Genomic DNA, 15376 nt, shown 5'->3' with positions numbered 1-15376 from the left:
AAAAGTTGAGTGGAAGGGAAAAATGTGGAAGAAAAAGGTGGAACAATCAGCAGGGATGACTGCAGCCTTCACAAAGAGCGGACTGAGGCTGGAGTTAGTGCTTCCAGAGCCACCACACACAGACGGATCCTGGATATGGACTTTACGTGTCGTATTCCTCTTGTCAAGTCGCTCCTGAACAAAACACAATGTCAGATGAGTCTTACCAAGGATAAAGAAAAAATGAACTGATCTGTTGAGCAGAGGTCCAAAGTCATTTGGAAATCAAGGCCCCAGAGTCTGGAGAAAGAATGGAGAAGCAACAATCCAAGACACTTGAAGTGCAGCGTGAAGCTTCCTCAGTCTGTGTTGATGTGGGAGCCACGTCATCTGCTGGTGTTGGTCCACTGTGCTTCATTAAGTCCAGAGTCAACACAGCCGTCTACCAGGAGATTTTAGAACACTTCACGCTTCCTTCAGCAGAAAAGCTTTTTAGAGATACTGACTTTATTTTTCAGCAGGACTTGGCACCTGCCCATACTGCCAAGAGAACCAAAACCTGGTTCTGGACCAAGGGATTACTGTGCTTGATTGGCCAGCAAACTCTTCTGACCTGAACCCCAGATAAAATTTATTAGGTCGAAAGATGAGACACATGAGACAGAGCAATGCAGAGGAGTTGAAGGCCACTAGTGAAACATCCTGTTCTTCTATTTCCCCCCAGCAGTAGGCTGATAACGTCCATGCCACGCCGCACTGAGGCTCAGACCAAGTACTGAGTTCATAAGCATGACTATACTCAACAGATGATCAACAACTTTTTTTTTTTTCATGTAATATAATTTTCTGAGATTTAGATTTTTCTGGATTTGATAAGCTGTAAGCCATAATCATCAAAATTATAACAAATAAATGCTTGAAATATCTCATTATGCATGTAACCAGTCTATATATTAATTTACCCTTTTTAAGTTTAATTACTGAAATACATTAGGTTTTGCACGATATTCATACTTTTTAAGTTTCACCTGTATATCAAAACTAAAGCAGCTCTTCTACAGAAAAATCTAAACCTAACACAATGTAGACAGTAGGAAGTGGTTCAGTACATTCTGAGCCTCATTACACACCAATAGTGATTGAAAATAATGAAAAATCAAAAGAAAGAGGAAAGGAGACTGTGTGTAAAGGATGGAGAAGAATGATTGATCTATTCTAATAAGATACTGATCAATAAATATAGAAATTATTACTGTGTTGTTGAATGGGAGGAGAGCTGATAGCTTGGGTGGGAAATAGTGGGAAAGGAAGTTAGCGAAGAGGTGTACGGATAAGATTGCAAAAACAGAGCTGACATAGGAAAAACAGAAATTCTCAAGACTGAAAGGAGACCAACAAGGATTATGTGGGAAACTGAACAGTTAAAAGAATCAAAGAATGAGATCACTCTGTCTCTCCTTCACCCTCAACTTTTTTAACTTTGTCTTTTTAATTTGTGGGTTTTTGGTAAGGAACATCTTTTAGGACTTAACATAGAGAAGATTATCTGTGGAGGAACTGCTGTCCAAATTATAGTGAACTCTGAAAGCTGAATTTAATTCATTCTGAAGAGAACATGTCTCTTTACAGATATAATGCAGACCCATCGTGCAAATTAGTCAGTATTATTAACCCATGTCGCTGTCTTGCCTGAGGCCTCAGCTGGAAAGTGAGTGCAACAACCCTGCATTTTTCATGGCTTGCACTTACCTCTCCATTACATACACAGCCTGCAGATTCTCCAGCTCACCATGAAGCACATTTTTTGTTTTGTTTAGTCTCCTGCACAACTGTCAAGAAAATAACTCCATAGTCGTTTGCTCTATAAACAGCAGGTATCCAAACATGGCAGTCATTTAAAATTCACAGCAGGAATAAAACTAATTTCATGTCGAAGAACCAGCTCTGCCCCAGACTGTCTGCAAAAAGTAATAATAATAATTTAAAAAAAGAACCCAATGGCAGAAAGTGCCACAAACTGCTGTTCCTTGAATGGCCACTAGGTGCTGGATCCTCAAGTGAGCTGATCTCAACACACCATGCTAGTACAACAAAAAATTTTATTTAATGTCTATAGCTAATTTCTTATTTCCTAACTGATCCACTGGCTAGGTAGCCACTAGGTAGGTGTACCGTAATGTTCTGAGGTATAAATGATTAAGGGCATGCTTTGAGAGACATTTGAGTGCTGTGACCATGATCTTAATAGGTTGTGTCCTGAGGCTGTTAAATCCATCTCTTACATCTCACTTCTGCCTCTTAAAATCCATTACCAAACTTAAAACAGCAAACCTGGAGGTTCTAAAGAATTTGTTCCTTGAAAACGTTTGAAATTTGTACAAAATTTGGTAATCCATTCTACATCTGTCACATATTTCAGTCTGTACCAAAGTGGTGACGGTTAATGCCACTAGCATGACTAATAAGCTATTGTGCCTTTTTGGTTTCTATAAAAAGTGATAATAATAAAAGGAGGGCTGAATGTAGACCCATATTTGGAGCTTACAGTCAAGTCTGTATTGGACATGCACCATGTTTGCAGTAATTCTTCCCCTCCCTGTCCTGACTGAGCATAACTAACGAGATTAGACCTACTGCTGAGGCACAACAGGATAGCTTGTCACAGACTTTTCACTCTGACACATTTTCAATAATTTTAGATGCTACAAGGTATGAGCCATCACGCATTAAACAAATTGACTATTTAAGGCTATAAAAACATGGCTGATGTCTGTGGGCAAAAATGAGGAAAAAGCAGGATATAAATATGATTTAGAAAACAAGGATTTTGTGGGATTAAATGGAATTCCTCATAGCAGTAGTGCCTGTTCATAATTTTATGCTCCCGTTTGGGTGACACCCAAAAATTCTGGGAGACTTATTTAAATAAATGATATGCTCAAACCAGAGCACACCCACATTTGTCTTTACTTACCCATGGGGACACTTCATCAACATGATATATTCTCTTGCTCCTTACAAATTAATACCTAACCCTAACACTTACCCCGACCACTAATTATTTCCTACTCTAAAACCACCCTTTGACCCTTTGACCCTTAGAGAAAACAACCACTATGTGCAGGGATCTCAGTTTGGTTCCCATGGTGACAAGCATCCCCAATATTTGAGAATATGCAATATTTGTTTATAAAAACAAGCACACACTCACATTCTCCATTTATCGCGATTTCAAACTTCTGTTTGTCAACAGAAACTTTTATGTTGCGTTTATTTAATTCATTTTAGTGATTTTACTTGTTTTTATTTTGTTTGTTGGTTGTGATTTAACTAGCTTTTATTATTATTATAGAGTGTGTAGAGTATTAATTATTTATTTATAACCACATGTATTTTCAAAATATAAATAAACTTGTGGACACAACACAAAAGTTTAGATGGATGTAACAAAAAAAAAAGAAAAAAATGGCCCATTTGAATCTATAAAGTTCTCTAAACAATGTTTCATATTATTATATTATCTAATTTGTTCATTTCAAGTAGTAAAACAACTTGAAGTCAGATTAAGTGGTTTGTAACTCTTGGCTACTTCCTCATTTTGTCTGATAAGTTTGCTCATGCTCAGAAATTGAATTAGACTTCCAGCTAAAGAACGAGGCATTAAATCAGAACTAAAATCTACCAAGTGTTTTACTATAATTATTTCTGAAGGCTCAAATTAACCCACCTACATTTGCAGACAACCCTTTATGAGCCTGAAGGTTTGTGTAGACCAGGTTAAATAGGCAATTTAAGCATGTCTGCCTGGCTCCAAACCCTGTGTAATATAAATGTTGTCATCCTCACCGGTGTGCACCGGGCCATTTTGCAGCCTCAATATTTATTCGAGCTTCCAACTACACATGCACCTGGATTAATCTCTATTTAGAGAAACAACATAACAGACAAAGCAAAGAGCAGAGCAGCTGTTTTCAGAGACCTTAAAAGAGACTCACTGATGTCTATACTTCTACAATTTACTGTTGACTGATTACACGCCGTTCATGGGAAGCTGTGGCACAGAAGAACCTAATGGCAGAATGTAATAGGACCACAAACTGATGATGTATTTGCCAGCACATGAATGCAGTCTGAGATGTGCCTGCAACTCTACACCCTTCCCTGGTGCAAACTTTGTTAAAAATGCAAATCAGCCTTGACTCTGCATCCTCTTGCATGAGCTGCTCACCTCTATCTCTTACCTGCTCATTTAATAATGTGGGGTTAGATGAGCCTTGTTACAGGTCTCCAGCTCTTACAAGTACCAACCAGCTGATAAAGTTGATCTTTCTTATGTTTTATTACCTCCTCCAAGGCAGAGGTCATGTATTTGGCGGTGTTGGTTTGTCTATCTGTTAGCAACATAACTCAAAAGTTATGGACGGATTTTGATTAAATTTTCAAGCAATGTCAATTACTCATTCATTTGAGTCAGGTATGTTGGAGTAGGGAGACAATGAAAACTTGCAGGAACGGCCTTGGGTTAGAGGGTGGAAAAGCTCAACCTTCACACTGACTGTTATAAAAACACAAAAACACATTCATTAGAGAACCCCATTAAAACAGAAGGGAAGGTATACTAACGAACTTCATGCGGCTATTAGCAAACAACAGACTGTCCACCCAGAGGCTGCATTTATTGTTGCAGGTGATTTTAATCACTCAAATCTAAAGACAGTGCTCCCCAAATTCCACCAACATGTCTCCTGCAACACCAGAGGAAACAAAACTTTGGACCATGTTTATTCTAACGTGGCGGGTGCCTACACTGCGACCCCCTCCCCCACCTAGGACAATCAGACCACCTTTCTTTGTTCCTCACTCCCAAATGTTCACCCCTCATCAAACGTGTCAGACCATCGGTGAGGATCATCAAAGTGTGGCCAGCTGGGACAGACTCTGCACTCCAGGACAGGTTTCAACACACGGACTGGAGTATGTTTGCTCCCCAGGTCACTTGCGACTCACACACGGACATTGACACTTATACTTCCTCTATTCTGGACTATATCACCACCACAATTGACAGTATCACGACAAAGAAGCAGATCACCACGTATCCTAATCAGAAGCCATGGATGAACAAGGAGGTGCGGCTCCTGCTGAAGGCCCGTAACACTGCCTTCAGATCAGGTGATGCACAGGCCTACAGCTCATCCAGGGCAAACCTGACAAGGGGCATCAAAAAGGCCAAGTACTGTTACAAACTCAAGATAGAGGGTCCAGACCGTATGTGGCAAGGTATTCAGACCATCACAGACTACAAACCCAGGAACCCCACCCCCACAGCTATGGACACCTACTTCCTGAACAAGCTTAATGGCTTTTATGCTCGCTTCGAGAGGGACAACAAAAACAAAGACACTGCTGCCAAGACCACACTGTCAGCAGACCACCAGCCCCTTACACTGTCCTCCACTGATGTCTACACAGCGATGAGCCAGATCAATCCACGCAAGGCTGCTGGTCCTGATGGCATCCCTGGACATGTGCTCAGAGCATCTGCGGAGCAGCTTGCTGGGATCTTCACTGACATTTTCAATCTGTCCCTTGCCCAAGCAGATGTGTCAACATATTTCAAAACTACATCCATTGTGCCGGTGCCGAAACACTCCAATCTGGTTTGCCTCAATGACTACTGCCCAGTAGCACTCACATCCATCATTATGAAGTGCTTTGAGCAGCTGGTCCTGGCACACATGAAGAACTCCCTCCCACCCCCTCGGATCCACACCAGTTTGCCTACCGCAGCAACAGGAGCATAGATGATGCAGTTTCCATAACGCTGCATTCTGTGCTCACACACCTGGACAACAGCAACACATATGCACGATTGCTGTTTGCTGACTTCAGCTCAGCATTCAACACCGTCATCCCCTCCAAGTTAATCACTAAACTTGGAGATCTGGGCACCGACACATCAATTTGCAATTGGATTATGGACTTCCTGACCAACAGACCACAGCACGTTAGGTCAGGCCACACCTGCTCCACCACCATCACCCTCAACACTGGGGTGCCACAGGGCTGTGTGCTGAGCCCATTCCTCTTCTCTCTCTTCACCTACGACTGCAGACCTGTGCATGGATCCAACTCCATCAAGTTTGCGGACGACACCACAGTGATTGGTCTCATCAGGAACAATGATGAGACCGCCTACAGAGAAGAGGTGCAGCACCTGGCCACGTGGTGCTCTGCAAATAACCTGCTCCTCAACACCAGCAAGACCAAGGAGCTCATTGTAGACTTCAGGAAGGAGAAAAGAGGCACACATGACCCCATCTGGATCAATGGAAAGGCCGTACAGCGTGTCTCCAGCTTCAAGTTCCTGGGGACCCACATCTCAGAGGACCTGTCCTGGACCACCGACACCTCCAGTCTGGTCAAAAAAGCTCACCAGCACCTGTTCTTCATGAGGCCACTGAGGAAGAACCACCTGTCTTTAGATATCCTGGTGAACTTTTACCGCTGTGTGATCGAAAGCATCTTAACAAACTGTGTCACAGTCTGCTATGAAAGCTGCTCAATCGCATTGCACAAGTCACTGCAGCGAGTGGTGAAAACTGCCCAACGCATTGCAGGAACTCCACTTCCAGCCGTCAAGGACATCCAGAAGAAACGCTGTCTGAAACGAGCCCGCAGCATTCTTAAAGACTTTTCCCACCCTGCCCATAAACTGTTTTCCCTACTGCCCTCGGGCAAGCTCTTCAGGAGCTTCAGGACAAGGACCTGCAGACTGAGGAATAGCTTCTTCCCCAGAACTGTGTCCTTACTGAATTCTTGCTGACCCCGACACACAACTTCACTGCCCACCCCCCATTCCTCCTTGGACCATAAACTGTACTTCGCCACCACTATACCACTTGATTATCCTGCACTCACGCATATCACTAGTTTTTTTGCAATCCTAGGTAGCTACTGCCTATATTATTGCAATATTTCATGTCATTCCACCTGTAGCTTTGTATAGCATAATTTATCATCTGCATATTTCATCCTGTAAATTATGTTCATAGTTTGTTTATAGTTGACTATATTTAAAGCCCATATTAATCTGGATAATATGTTCATAGTCCATTCTATAAATCACTAAGATATTCTCATAACATACCGTGTACATATTTAATTTATTATATCTGCACTTGCTGCTTTTGCACTTCTGGTTAGATGTTAAACTGCATTTCGTTGCCATGTACCTGTACATGTGTGATGACAATAAAGTTGAATCTAAACTAATCTAATCTTCTGCTAGAACTAAAACATAAAACATCTGTCTGTGAAACATAAGTATCATTGAGAAATTTGGTGCTCTTGGCGCTTTACAGCTTTCTGTTCATCTTTGACAAACAAGCTTCCTGCCCCATTAAAGCTGAGTCTGAACCAACATGTGAACGTAGATGGTGTTGCCTTGAAGTTGTTTTAGACAAACAGAGCCATTGTTCTGTCTTTGCCAGCTGTGGACAGTTTAGTGCCAGCTGCAGGGTCCACTTCTTCTGGGATTCTCTGTGGACTCAAATAAACAGATCAACTCTGTTTGGACTCATTTACAGCAAACAGATATAAATGCTTTGCTCTGTGCTCTGCCATATCCACTAACACATAGCACATTAGTGTCAGTAACCAAACTGTACATGTTGTGTCAGGAAAAATTCACTTTGAAGTCACCAAATATTTTGGGGACGTGACTTCTTCTTGTCCCTCTGGAGGTGTTCAGAGGTCAGAAAGATTAAATAGAGGCTCACAATTGGCGTTATGTTTATGCATGTCTGGGATTTAGAGCCATTCATGATCAAATAATTCTGTTATGTCTTGTTTATAGGAAAGGCTGAACAATAAGAACAAGACAAAGGGTTTTAGGTACGACACATAAATAAATTTACTGAAAAACATTAGTCACAAACAAAAACAAACACATAGCAAAGAAAGAGCATTGTGGTGTCATGATTCAAGCCGTCTAAAATTTTTCCTCTGGTCATGTGCCGTCCCACCCAGCATCAGTGAGTCAAGATTTTATCCTGTTCGTTTTGCTTTAGACTGACACACATGAAACAGTTTTTCCTTGGTATCCTTTATCTGGTGTGTGGATATGTGTGTGAGTATGTAAGCATCTGTGTGGGGGTATGCATGAGTAAAGGGTTAATCACTAACATTGTTGTGGCTGAAGAAAAGCCCCAGATGTGTACGTCTGGATCCAGATGTTTCCTTTTACTCAAACCACAGCCCTGAAAAAATCAGTTATAGAGGAGACTGTTTTCTAGCATTCTTCATTTGAGGTTCCTCTTCAATTTAGACCAGATTCTAAGTGGGAAGAGCAGAAATTTATAATGATGCTTGTGTTTGGAGTATTAGTGCAATACATATGTTTTGATAATTGTATATGAAATACTCAAGCCACAAAAGACAGAGAACAGAATTGAAGATTTTTTTTTCTAGTGAATAAGACGAATATTTAAAAAAAATGAATTAATAAAACAAAAGATTTTTTGTGGTTTCTGTGGATCTACAGGGAGGTAAATTTTAAGAACTACACACTGCTGCAGCTGGATGAGGAGTTTTCTCGGGGACGGGGTCTCGATGTCGGGGCTCGAGCTTGGAAGGGAGGCAACGTACTGCTTTTCTTCTGTGACGTGGATATCTACTTCACCGCTGACTTCCTCAACACCTGCCGACTCAACACACAACCTGGTGAGATGAAGGACACACATGCTAAGAGAAGCCTCTTCAACATTTAAAAGAATAAAGACATTAGATATTTGTGGCATGCATTAATGATTAACGATTTGTTGAAACTTTTAACATCGCAGAAGAGCTGATTCAAACATCTGAGGCTACCATACTAACTACCACACCACTGTCCATGTGAACGCTTGTTCAAGTATCTTACGGTCTTCTTTGAAGAATGGGAAACATAATAGTGAGAACATCTGTGAGCTGGGTTCATCCTCTGTCATGATGCTGATGCTGTATGGTGCCATGAATGATGAAGGAAGATCTTTGATCAGTCTGATAACAAGTCACAACATGTCCACCAAAAGCAACATACTTGCATCTTGTACTAATTTCATTATGTCAGTCAGACCTACCTGCTTGAGATATGAGCCCTACCTACTACCAGGAGATTCATTTATTGAAGGAGGTCAGAATTTGACCTGTCTAAACCATATATAATCACCAAACGAAGTAGTTTTGGGGCTAAATCCTAACCAAAGTCAGAAAGTGAATGTCTGCTTAAACCAAACTAAAAAGCTTTAGAAAACACTTACTGTGGGGTTTGCACCCAGTTATCTAAACTCAGCCATGCAAGTGTGGTTCTGCCACCTCTTCACATAAGACATAATCAGTTCAGCCTGTTTTTGAAAGCGGTGGAGCAGCTTACTAATCACAAACAGAGCAGGGGTTTCGCACTCTAAATTCAGAAATCTTCCCCAACACCTCTAACATCCCAGTACACCTAGCCTGCTCTTGAACGTTTGTACCTTTTCTGCTTGGGATTTACTTTTTGGTGTCCCTTTATGTTTATACCATGGCCTCTTACTTACGTTTGAAGTTATTCAAATCAACTCTCAATTATATGACACTGTCTCTGCAGGTAAAAAGGTGTTCTACCCAGTGTTATTCAGCCAGTACAACCCCACCCTGATCTATGGAAGTCCTGAGCACATCCCACCTGTGGAGCAGCAACTGGTAACATCCAACAATATAATCTGCTTTTTGTTCATTGATTTCTACAAGCAACTTGTGGAAAATTGTTGTCAGTGGTGAACTGTTGTGCTGAGAGGTTCAGAAATAGTTCACATATCTGTCTGCTAGGTGTATAAGTCCTCCTTTGCATGTATGTTAACTGTACTTTTGTATTTATTTAGTTATTTTCTCAAAGTTAGTTCTTTTTCCTGCAGGTGATCAAGAAAGACACAGGTTTCTGGAGGGATTTTGGTTTTGGCATGACCTGCCAGTACAGATCTGACTTCATCAACATAGGTATATTTACATACCAAAAAATACTGCAATGCAGTCAGAGTCATCACAAGATCTCAGTAATGCTGGAACTCATAAACAGTTGTTCCTGAGGGTTGATTGTCTCTGGAGAGGCATTATGTAACACTGTAAAATGGGCTTCCTAAATTGCAACAAAATATGCACTCTGCTATGCTAATGGTACCATAGCATAATGGACACAGAAAATGTCAGACCAAAAAATAAATTACTCAGTATCACATTAGTTTTCCTAATAGGGAGAAGATTTTATTTTATCACAATGCATGAAACAGCTCTGAGCAGTCACAGCTTATATTAGCATCTCCCTGGATACTCTCCATCTGTGTGAAGAATATTGGCTCTGCAGACAGATTTACATCAACTTCGTTCCCCTCCAAAGTGAAATCAATTAGCGGCTCCAATGGAATTCTGAGTGTTTTATTGTGTTTGGCCCAAACACATTCACAGAAACATGCACAAACACACAGCAATGCACATTTTCTGTGTTAACTTATGTTGAAGTGTAAAGCACAGCCACAAGAAGGCTAGAAGACTGTTTTATTAGAAATACTTTGACGTTCAGGATGAATATTCATATTTACTGTCTTTCTTGCTGAGAATACCTGTTTTTGTATATGCACATGAGTAGACTCCAGGGCTATGCACAACAATGCAGATTATCTGATTGCTAACTAACTGCTTTAACTAATTCTTAAAGGGTAGATCTTAACTCAGTAAGTCAACACAAGCTTTTCTGATTCTGGATATGCACAAACTGATGTAAAATGGTTTTAGTAGGAGACTGAGTTAAAAAAAAAAATTAAGGAAATAGAGAGACACCACAATCAAAATTTAAAGGTCCCATATTATACACTTTATTCCCAATCTGAGACCATTCATTAATATCTAAATGAAATATTTCCGCCATGGTATGGACAAATCGACCCTCAGTTTGAGTGCAGCGGCTTCTCTTCACCTCCCTCTTTTTAGCAGCTTCAGAAATGTGCCGTTTATGGTGGGCGGAACCCTGGTGGAGCAGCTCAGCTGTTGGCTCCGCCCATCGCATCGCCCGTCATGAGGTGATTGACAGGTTAGGCCTTAGCGGTTACTAGACGCTGATTACAGCGTAGTGAAGGATAAACAAACGCCGGAACACCGGAACCCATTCCTGAAGAAGTTCGAGCAAGAAGACTAACAGTACTGCTCTTACCTCTCCAGCTGTGTCACGGACAGTTGGTATTGAACCTGGCTTCAGCTTCAAACGGTTGGCGAAGCCTGCTTTCCATGCACCCATGTTGTGGAAACAGTCCTCTCTGAAATGCTGGCCACAGACATGCAAAACCTTTGGAAGTTTTCCGGGTACATTTCCTCCAAAAATAAAATTAATCCACTCAGTCCTCGTGGGTTCAGTGGATGGAAGTAAAAAAAACGTTTTCGTGTTCATTTATGCAGCCACAAACAGAACAGTGCTTCTGTCGCTTAGCCATGTCCGCTAACGAGGGTTGCCGAAGAGGGAAAAACACTGGGCGCTAGGTGATTTTTAGAGGGCGGGCTTTGAGAGCCGGTAGACGGGTCCATCGCTCTGTGGGGAGTGGTTATTGTCCCTTATGACGTCATAACGTACACGCTTTCAAACAAGCTCATTTCAGCGCTTACTTCCCTAGAGGTGGAGCAGGGGGGAGAGAGAGCGCCTGAAAGAGTTTCACACTTATGGGTCTCCTACACATGCGGGGGGACCAGTATGACTGTTCCAAAACCATTAAAAAGTGAATTTTGCATAATATGGGACCTTTAAACAGCAAAGAAACAAAGTGGAAGTTTAGGCATGTACAGATGCAAGTTTAAACATGATGTTTGATTGAAAACTGCATCAGTCCAAATGCCTCCCCCCCTCTGGAAAACAACAAACTACATAGTGATTATAATCTTCTACAGCCTACTCTCATCAGGAAATCGTAATCAAAATCATCTGAGGAAGTGAAACACCACTGAGAATACATCCTATGATGATGTTCAGTAAAAAAAATAATGGTTGACACGATATTCTCATTCTTTTCTCTCAGGAGGTTTTGACATCGACATTAAAGGATGGGGTGGAGAAGATGTTCACCTCTATAGAAAGTACCTCCACAGCAATCTTCTGGTGGTTCGAGCCCCATCTCGTGGCTTGTTCCACTTGTGGCATGAGAAGCACTGTGCTGATGAGCTCCCTCCAGACCAGTACCGCATGTGCATGCAGTCCAAGGCCATGAACGAGGCTTCTCACGGCCAGTTGGGGATGCTCTTCTTCAGACATGAAATTGAAGCCCATCTCCGCAAACAGAAACACCAGCAAAACCTGAAAAAAACATGAAGACTCAAAGCTAGTTTGGTTAAAATGACTGCAAGGACTGCAGCTGGTTGCAGAGCAAGGGAATCCAGCCTGTCTGAACTGAAAAACTGCTTAATTTGCCTTCCCAATTAAGGCAGAGCCATATGTGAGTTGTCTCTCCACTGTCTGGGGCAGATGGGTGGCTTTTTGCAAAGGTAGGAAACAAAGGAAAAGACCTAATGTGTCTCTATCTTAATATAATGAAAAAGTCTACCTAACATGGTATATCTCTAACCCACATGAGGTCTGGTTTAGTTTTTGTTGCCTTAGTTCCCAGTTTTATGCTAAGCTACGCTAACTGTCCTCTGACTGTAGCTTAATTTTAAGCATACAGATATAAAAGTATTGTTAGTCTTCTTGTCTAAGTCTCAGCTATAAAAACAATTTGTAGTTTCTAAGGTGTTAAACTACTCATATAGTGAAAAAAGTGAAACATTTTCATTTTTAAGGAAGCAAATAAATTACAGCTCCCTGAAGCATGGGTTCACACAATTGCTGTGGATCTTATTCAGCAAATGTCCCTATAATTATGGTCCATTCAAGGCATTTCTAATTAAAAATATGTATCCCTTTTTAAACTTCACAACATATCTGAACCAAGTGCCTTATGTGAATAAAATCTCCTGTAAGTGGCAGATGAAAACTGAACCACCCTCAAGCTTTTATATGTAGGAGAACAGAGCCATCTAGTGGACTAAAAAAGAACTGCATGCTGGTGTTCCGTCAGTAAAGGAATCTTTCAAAGACTTGGCTGTCTTGTAAAACTTTTTACATAAATTTTTAATCAGCAGTCTTTATTAATTTAGTTGTGTTTAATTGCTTTGTTCAACTTCCACAAGGTTTTGTTTTTAACCTTGTTCCCAAACAGTATTATGAGCAGGACATTTCACCTCTACAGGACAATGAAGGGAGAGTGGTGCTGTGTGGAAGAAAAAACATGGCATTAATTAAATTATCTTGGAGGCTTTTAGGATGTGTGTGTTTATGCCTACACTGTCAAAAAAAAAGTTTATTTTTACCTAACTTAAGATAAAACAAAAACTATGTAGACAACTCTGTGTTAGTTTATTCTTCATAACTGATTTCTGAATGGATAAAATTCATTAAAATATTGACATTGACGATGACTTGAGAAGTCAGAACTAAATCCTCTTTTTTTTTTGTTATTATTTATGTCAATAAAGTGTGACTCATGTGAAAAGTATACAGGCAAAAACATTGTGCAATAATGAAGAAAACAATGTGACATGTGTTATCAAGTAGCCACAATTTTTAAGAATAGTGTAAATGACTAACCAAAAGTCATTTTTATGTCTTGAAATCATGCTCCTGCACTTCTTTAGTACTAAGGTTAAATCAAAATTAGCTGTTTTTGGTGGGTGATATTTAAAAGGCACTTATTGACTTATATTTCTGATGTATGTGCTGATAGCATTACTGTAAACATCAGATGAATTCTTTGTCAAGTTATTTTTTCTATTTCATGTAAATAAGTTAAATAAACATTTGTGAATTGTAATGTTTTATAAAGATGATTCCTTATTTGATTTAATTTTCTTATATTAGCAAGTCTTGTTCAACTACAACTTGGACTGTGGAACAGAAAACCTTGTGAGACTTTTTTCTGCAATACAGAATTAGTTCAAACCCAGCTCCTTCATTTAAATAAGGACCACTCAAATTTGTTTAGACTTTTCCATCAAAAATAAATTTGAAAACTGAAACATATTCTTTCAGGACAATGACCTTACTGAAAATGGATAGATACTGGAGGCTTTGGACTTGCATGGTGTGGAAAGTGGTCCACTGAAGAAACAAAAGAGGCTTGCAAGAGAATTTACAGAAAAATGTGAAGCCTCAACACAGAGACTTGTGTTATTTTATTCAAGCATCTGTAAGTAAATTACAACCAATTGGAGTCCATGCTGGTTTGGTAAAAGAGCTTGAACTAAAGCAAGAATGAAACCCAAAGACTTGTCATGTTTAATTTTGTAACTAAGCTTAATCCACAGGTGTTTTCACTTATTAATTAGATTTTTTCACAGCCGTGTGAGCTGCATTTGATAGCTCACTCTTGTTTAATTTTCAGTTAATCCAAGCAATTAGTTGATATCAGCACTGCAGTCACAATTATCAGATTTCTGAAACATGCGTAATGAACTTCATGTGTAATCTGATACTTGCAGTTGAGTTAAACTTCCTACTTTTTTGTGGCTTTCTGGAACACACACATATAGGCTATATATTTATATAAATTTGCATATACGTACTCTCACTAACCAATCAGTCAATCGTTTGGTAACACAAATAAATAGCTAATCAGCCAATCACATGGCAGCAACCTGTGGGGAAATGCATTCTTGTTACCAAGTAAAAACCTTAGTGAATAAATCTCAAGTCAAACAAATTGTCTTTTGGGGTTTTATTACAAAACTGATTGATCACGGAGCGTATGTGGCTGAAGGTAGTTCAGCATTTCTGGTGTACAAGCTCATTGGTTTGGTATGTTTCAAACCCCTTGTTGAATCTGTTCCAAGAAGAATAAAGGCACCAATTCTGAAGGCAAAATGGGCTCCAACCCAATACTAGTAAAATCTACCTAACAAAGTGGCAAGTGGGGTGTATAGATGAGAGTAATATTCATATTTTTTCCCCCTTCTGCCTAAATTGCTAGCAACCAGCTTTACATGCCATAAACACAAGCATAAGGAAACCTAGCTTGTGCTGACATAACCTTTTAAGTCATGACCCATAGACATATTACACGTATGCCATATAGGCCTATATGTATATACAACGTAAGACCCAAATATAAAACCAAGAAGTCAAAATTTCTACTTGGGCTACAAATTTGTGATTTTGCCTAATATATATTTATGTTTTGACACAAACTAAATGCTATAATGTGTAGCACATACATGCATACAAATTCTTAATCAAGCTGATTCCTCTCGTGACTATAAAGTTAGCACGGGGACTAACCACGTTTAAGTAAACTGTGTTGTCCCACTT

General features: G+C 40.1%; 1 protein-coding gene across 1 annotated transcript in view; it reads left to right on the top strand.

The window, feature by feature from the left end:
* csgalnact1a (chondroitin sulfate N-acetylgalactosaminyltransferase 1a) overlaps nt 1–13883 on the top strand; it is a 34368-nt gene extending 20485 nt beyond the window's left edge. Inside the window, exons 5-8 of the mRNA XM_041969951.1 lie at nt 8525–8703; nt 9608–9702; nt 9915–9996; nt 12057–13883. Coding sequence (XP_041825885.1) covers nt 8525–8703; nt 9608–9702; nt 9915–9996; nt 12057–12346 — 646 coding nt within the window. The 3' untranslated portion in view covers nt 12347–13883. The remainder of the gene's footprint in view (nt 1–8524; nt 8704–9607; nt 9703–9914; nt 9997–12056) is intronic.
* Nucleotides 13884–15376: the final 1493 nt, after the last annotated feature.

The sequence above is a fragment of the Melanotaenia boesemani genome, chromosome 19, assembly GCF_017639745.1.
Source record: "Melanotaenia boesemani isolate fMelBoe1 chromosome 19, fMelBoe1.pri, whole genome shotgun sequence".
NCBI classification, from domain to species: domain Eukaryota; kingdom Metazoa; phylum Chordata; class Actinopteri; order Atheriniformes; family Melanotaeniidae; genus Melanotaenia; species Melanotaenia boesemani.
Note: the sequence above shows the minus strand (reverse complement) of the source record. Positions and strands in the feature narration are given on the sequence as shown.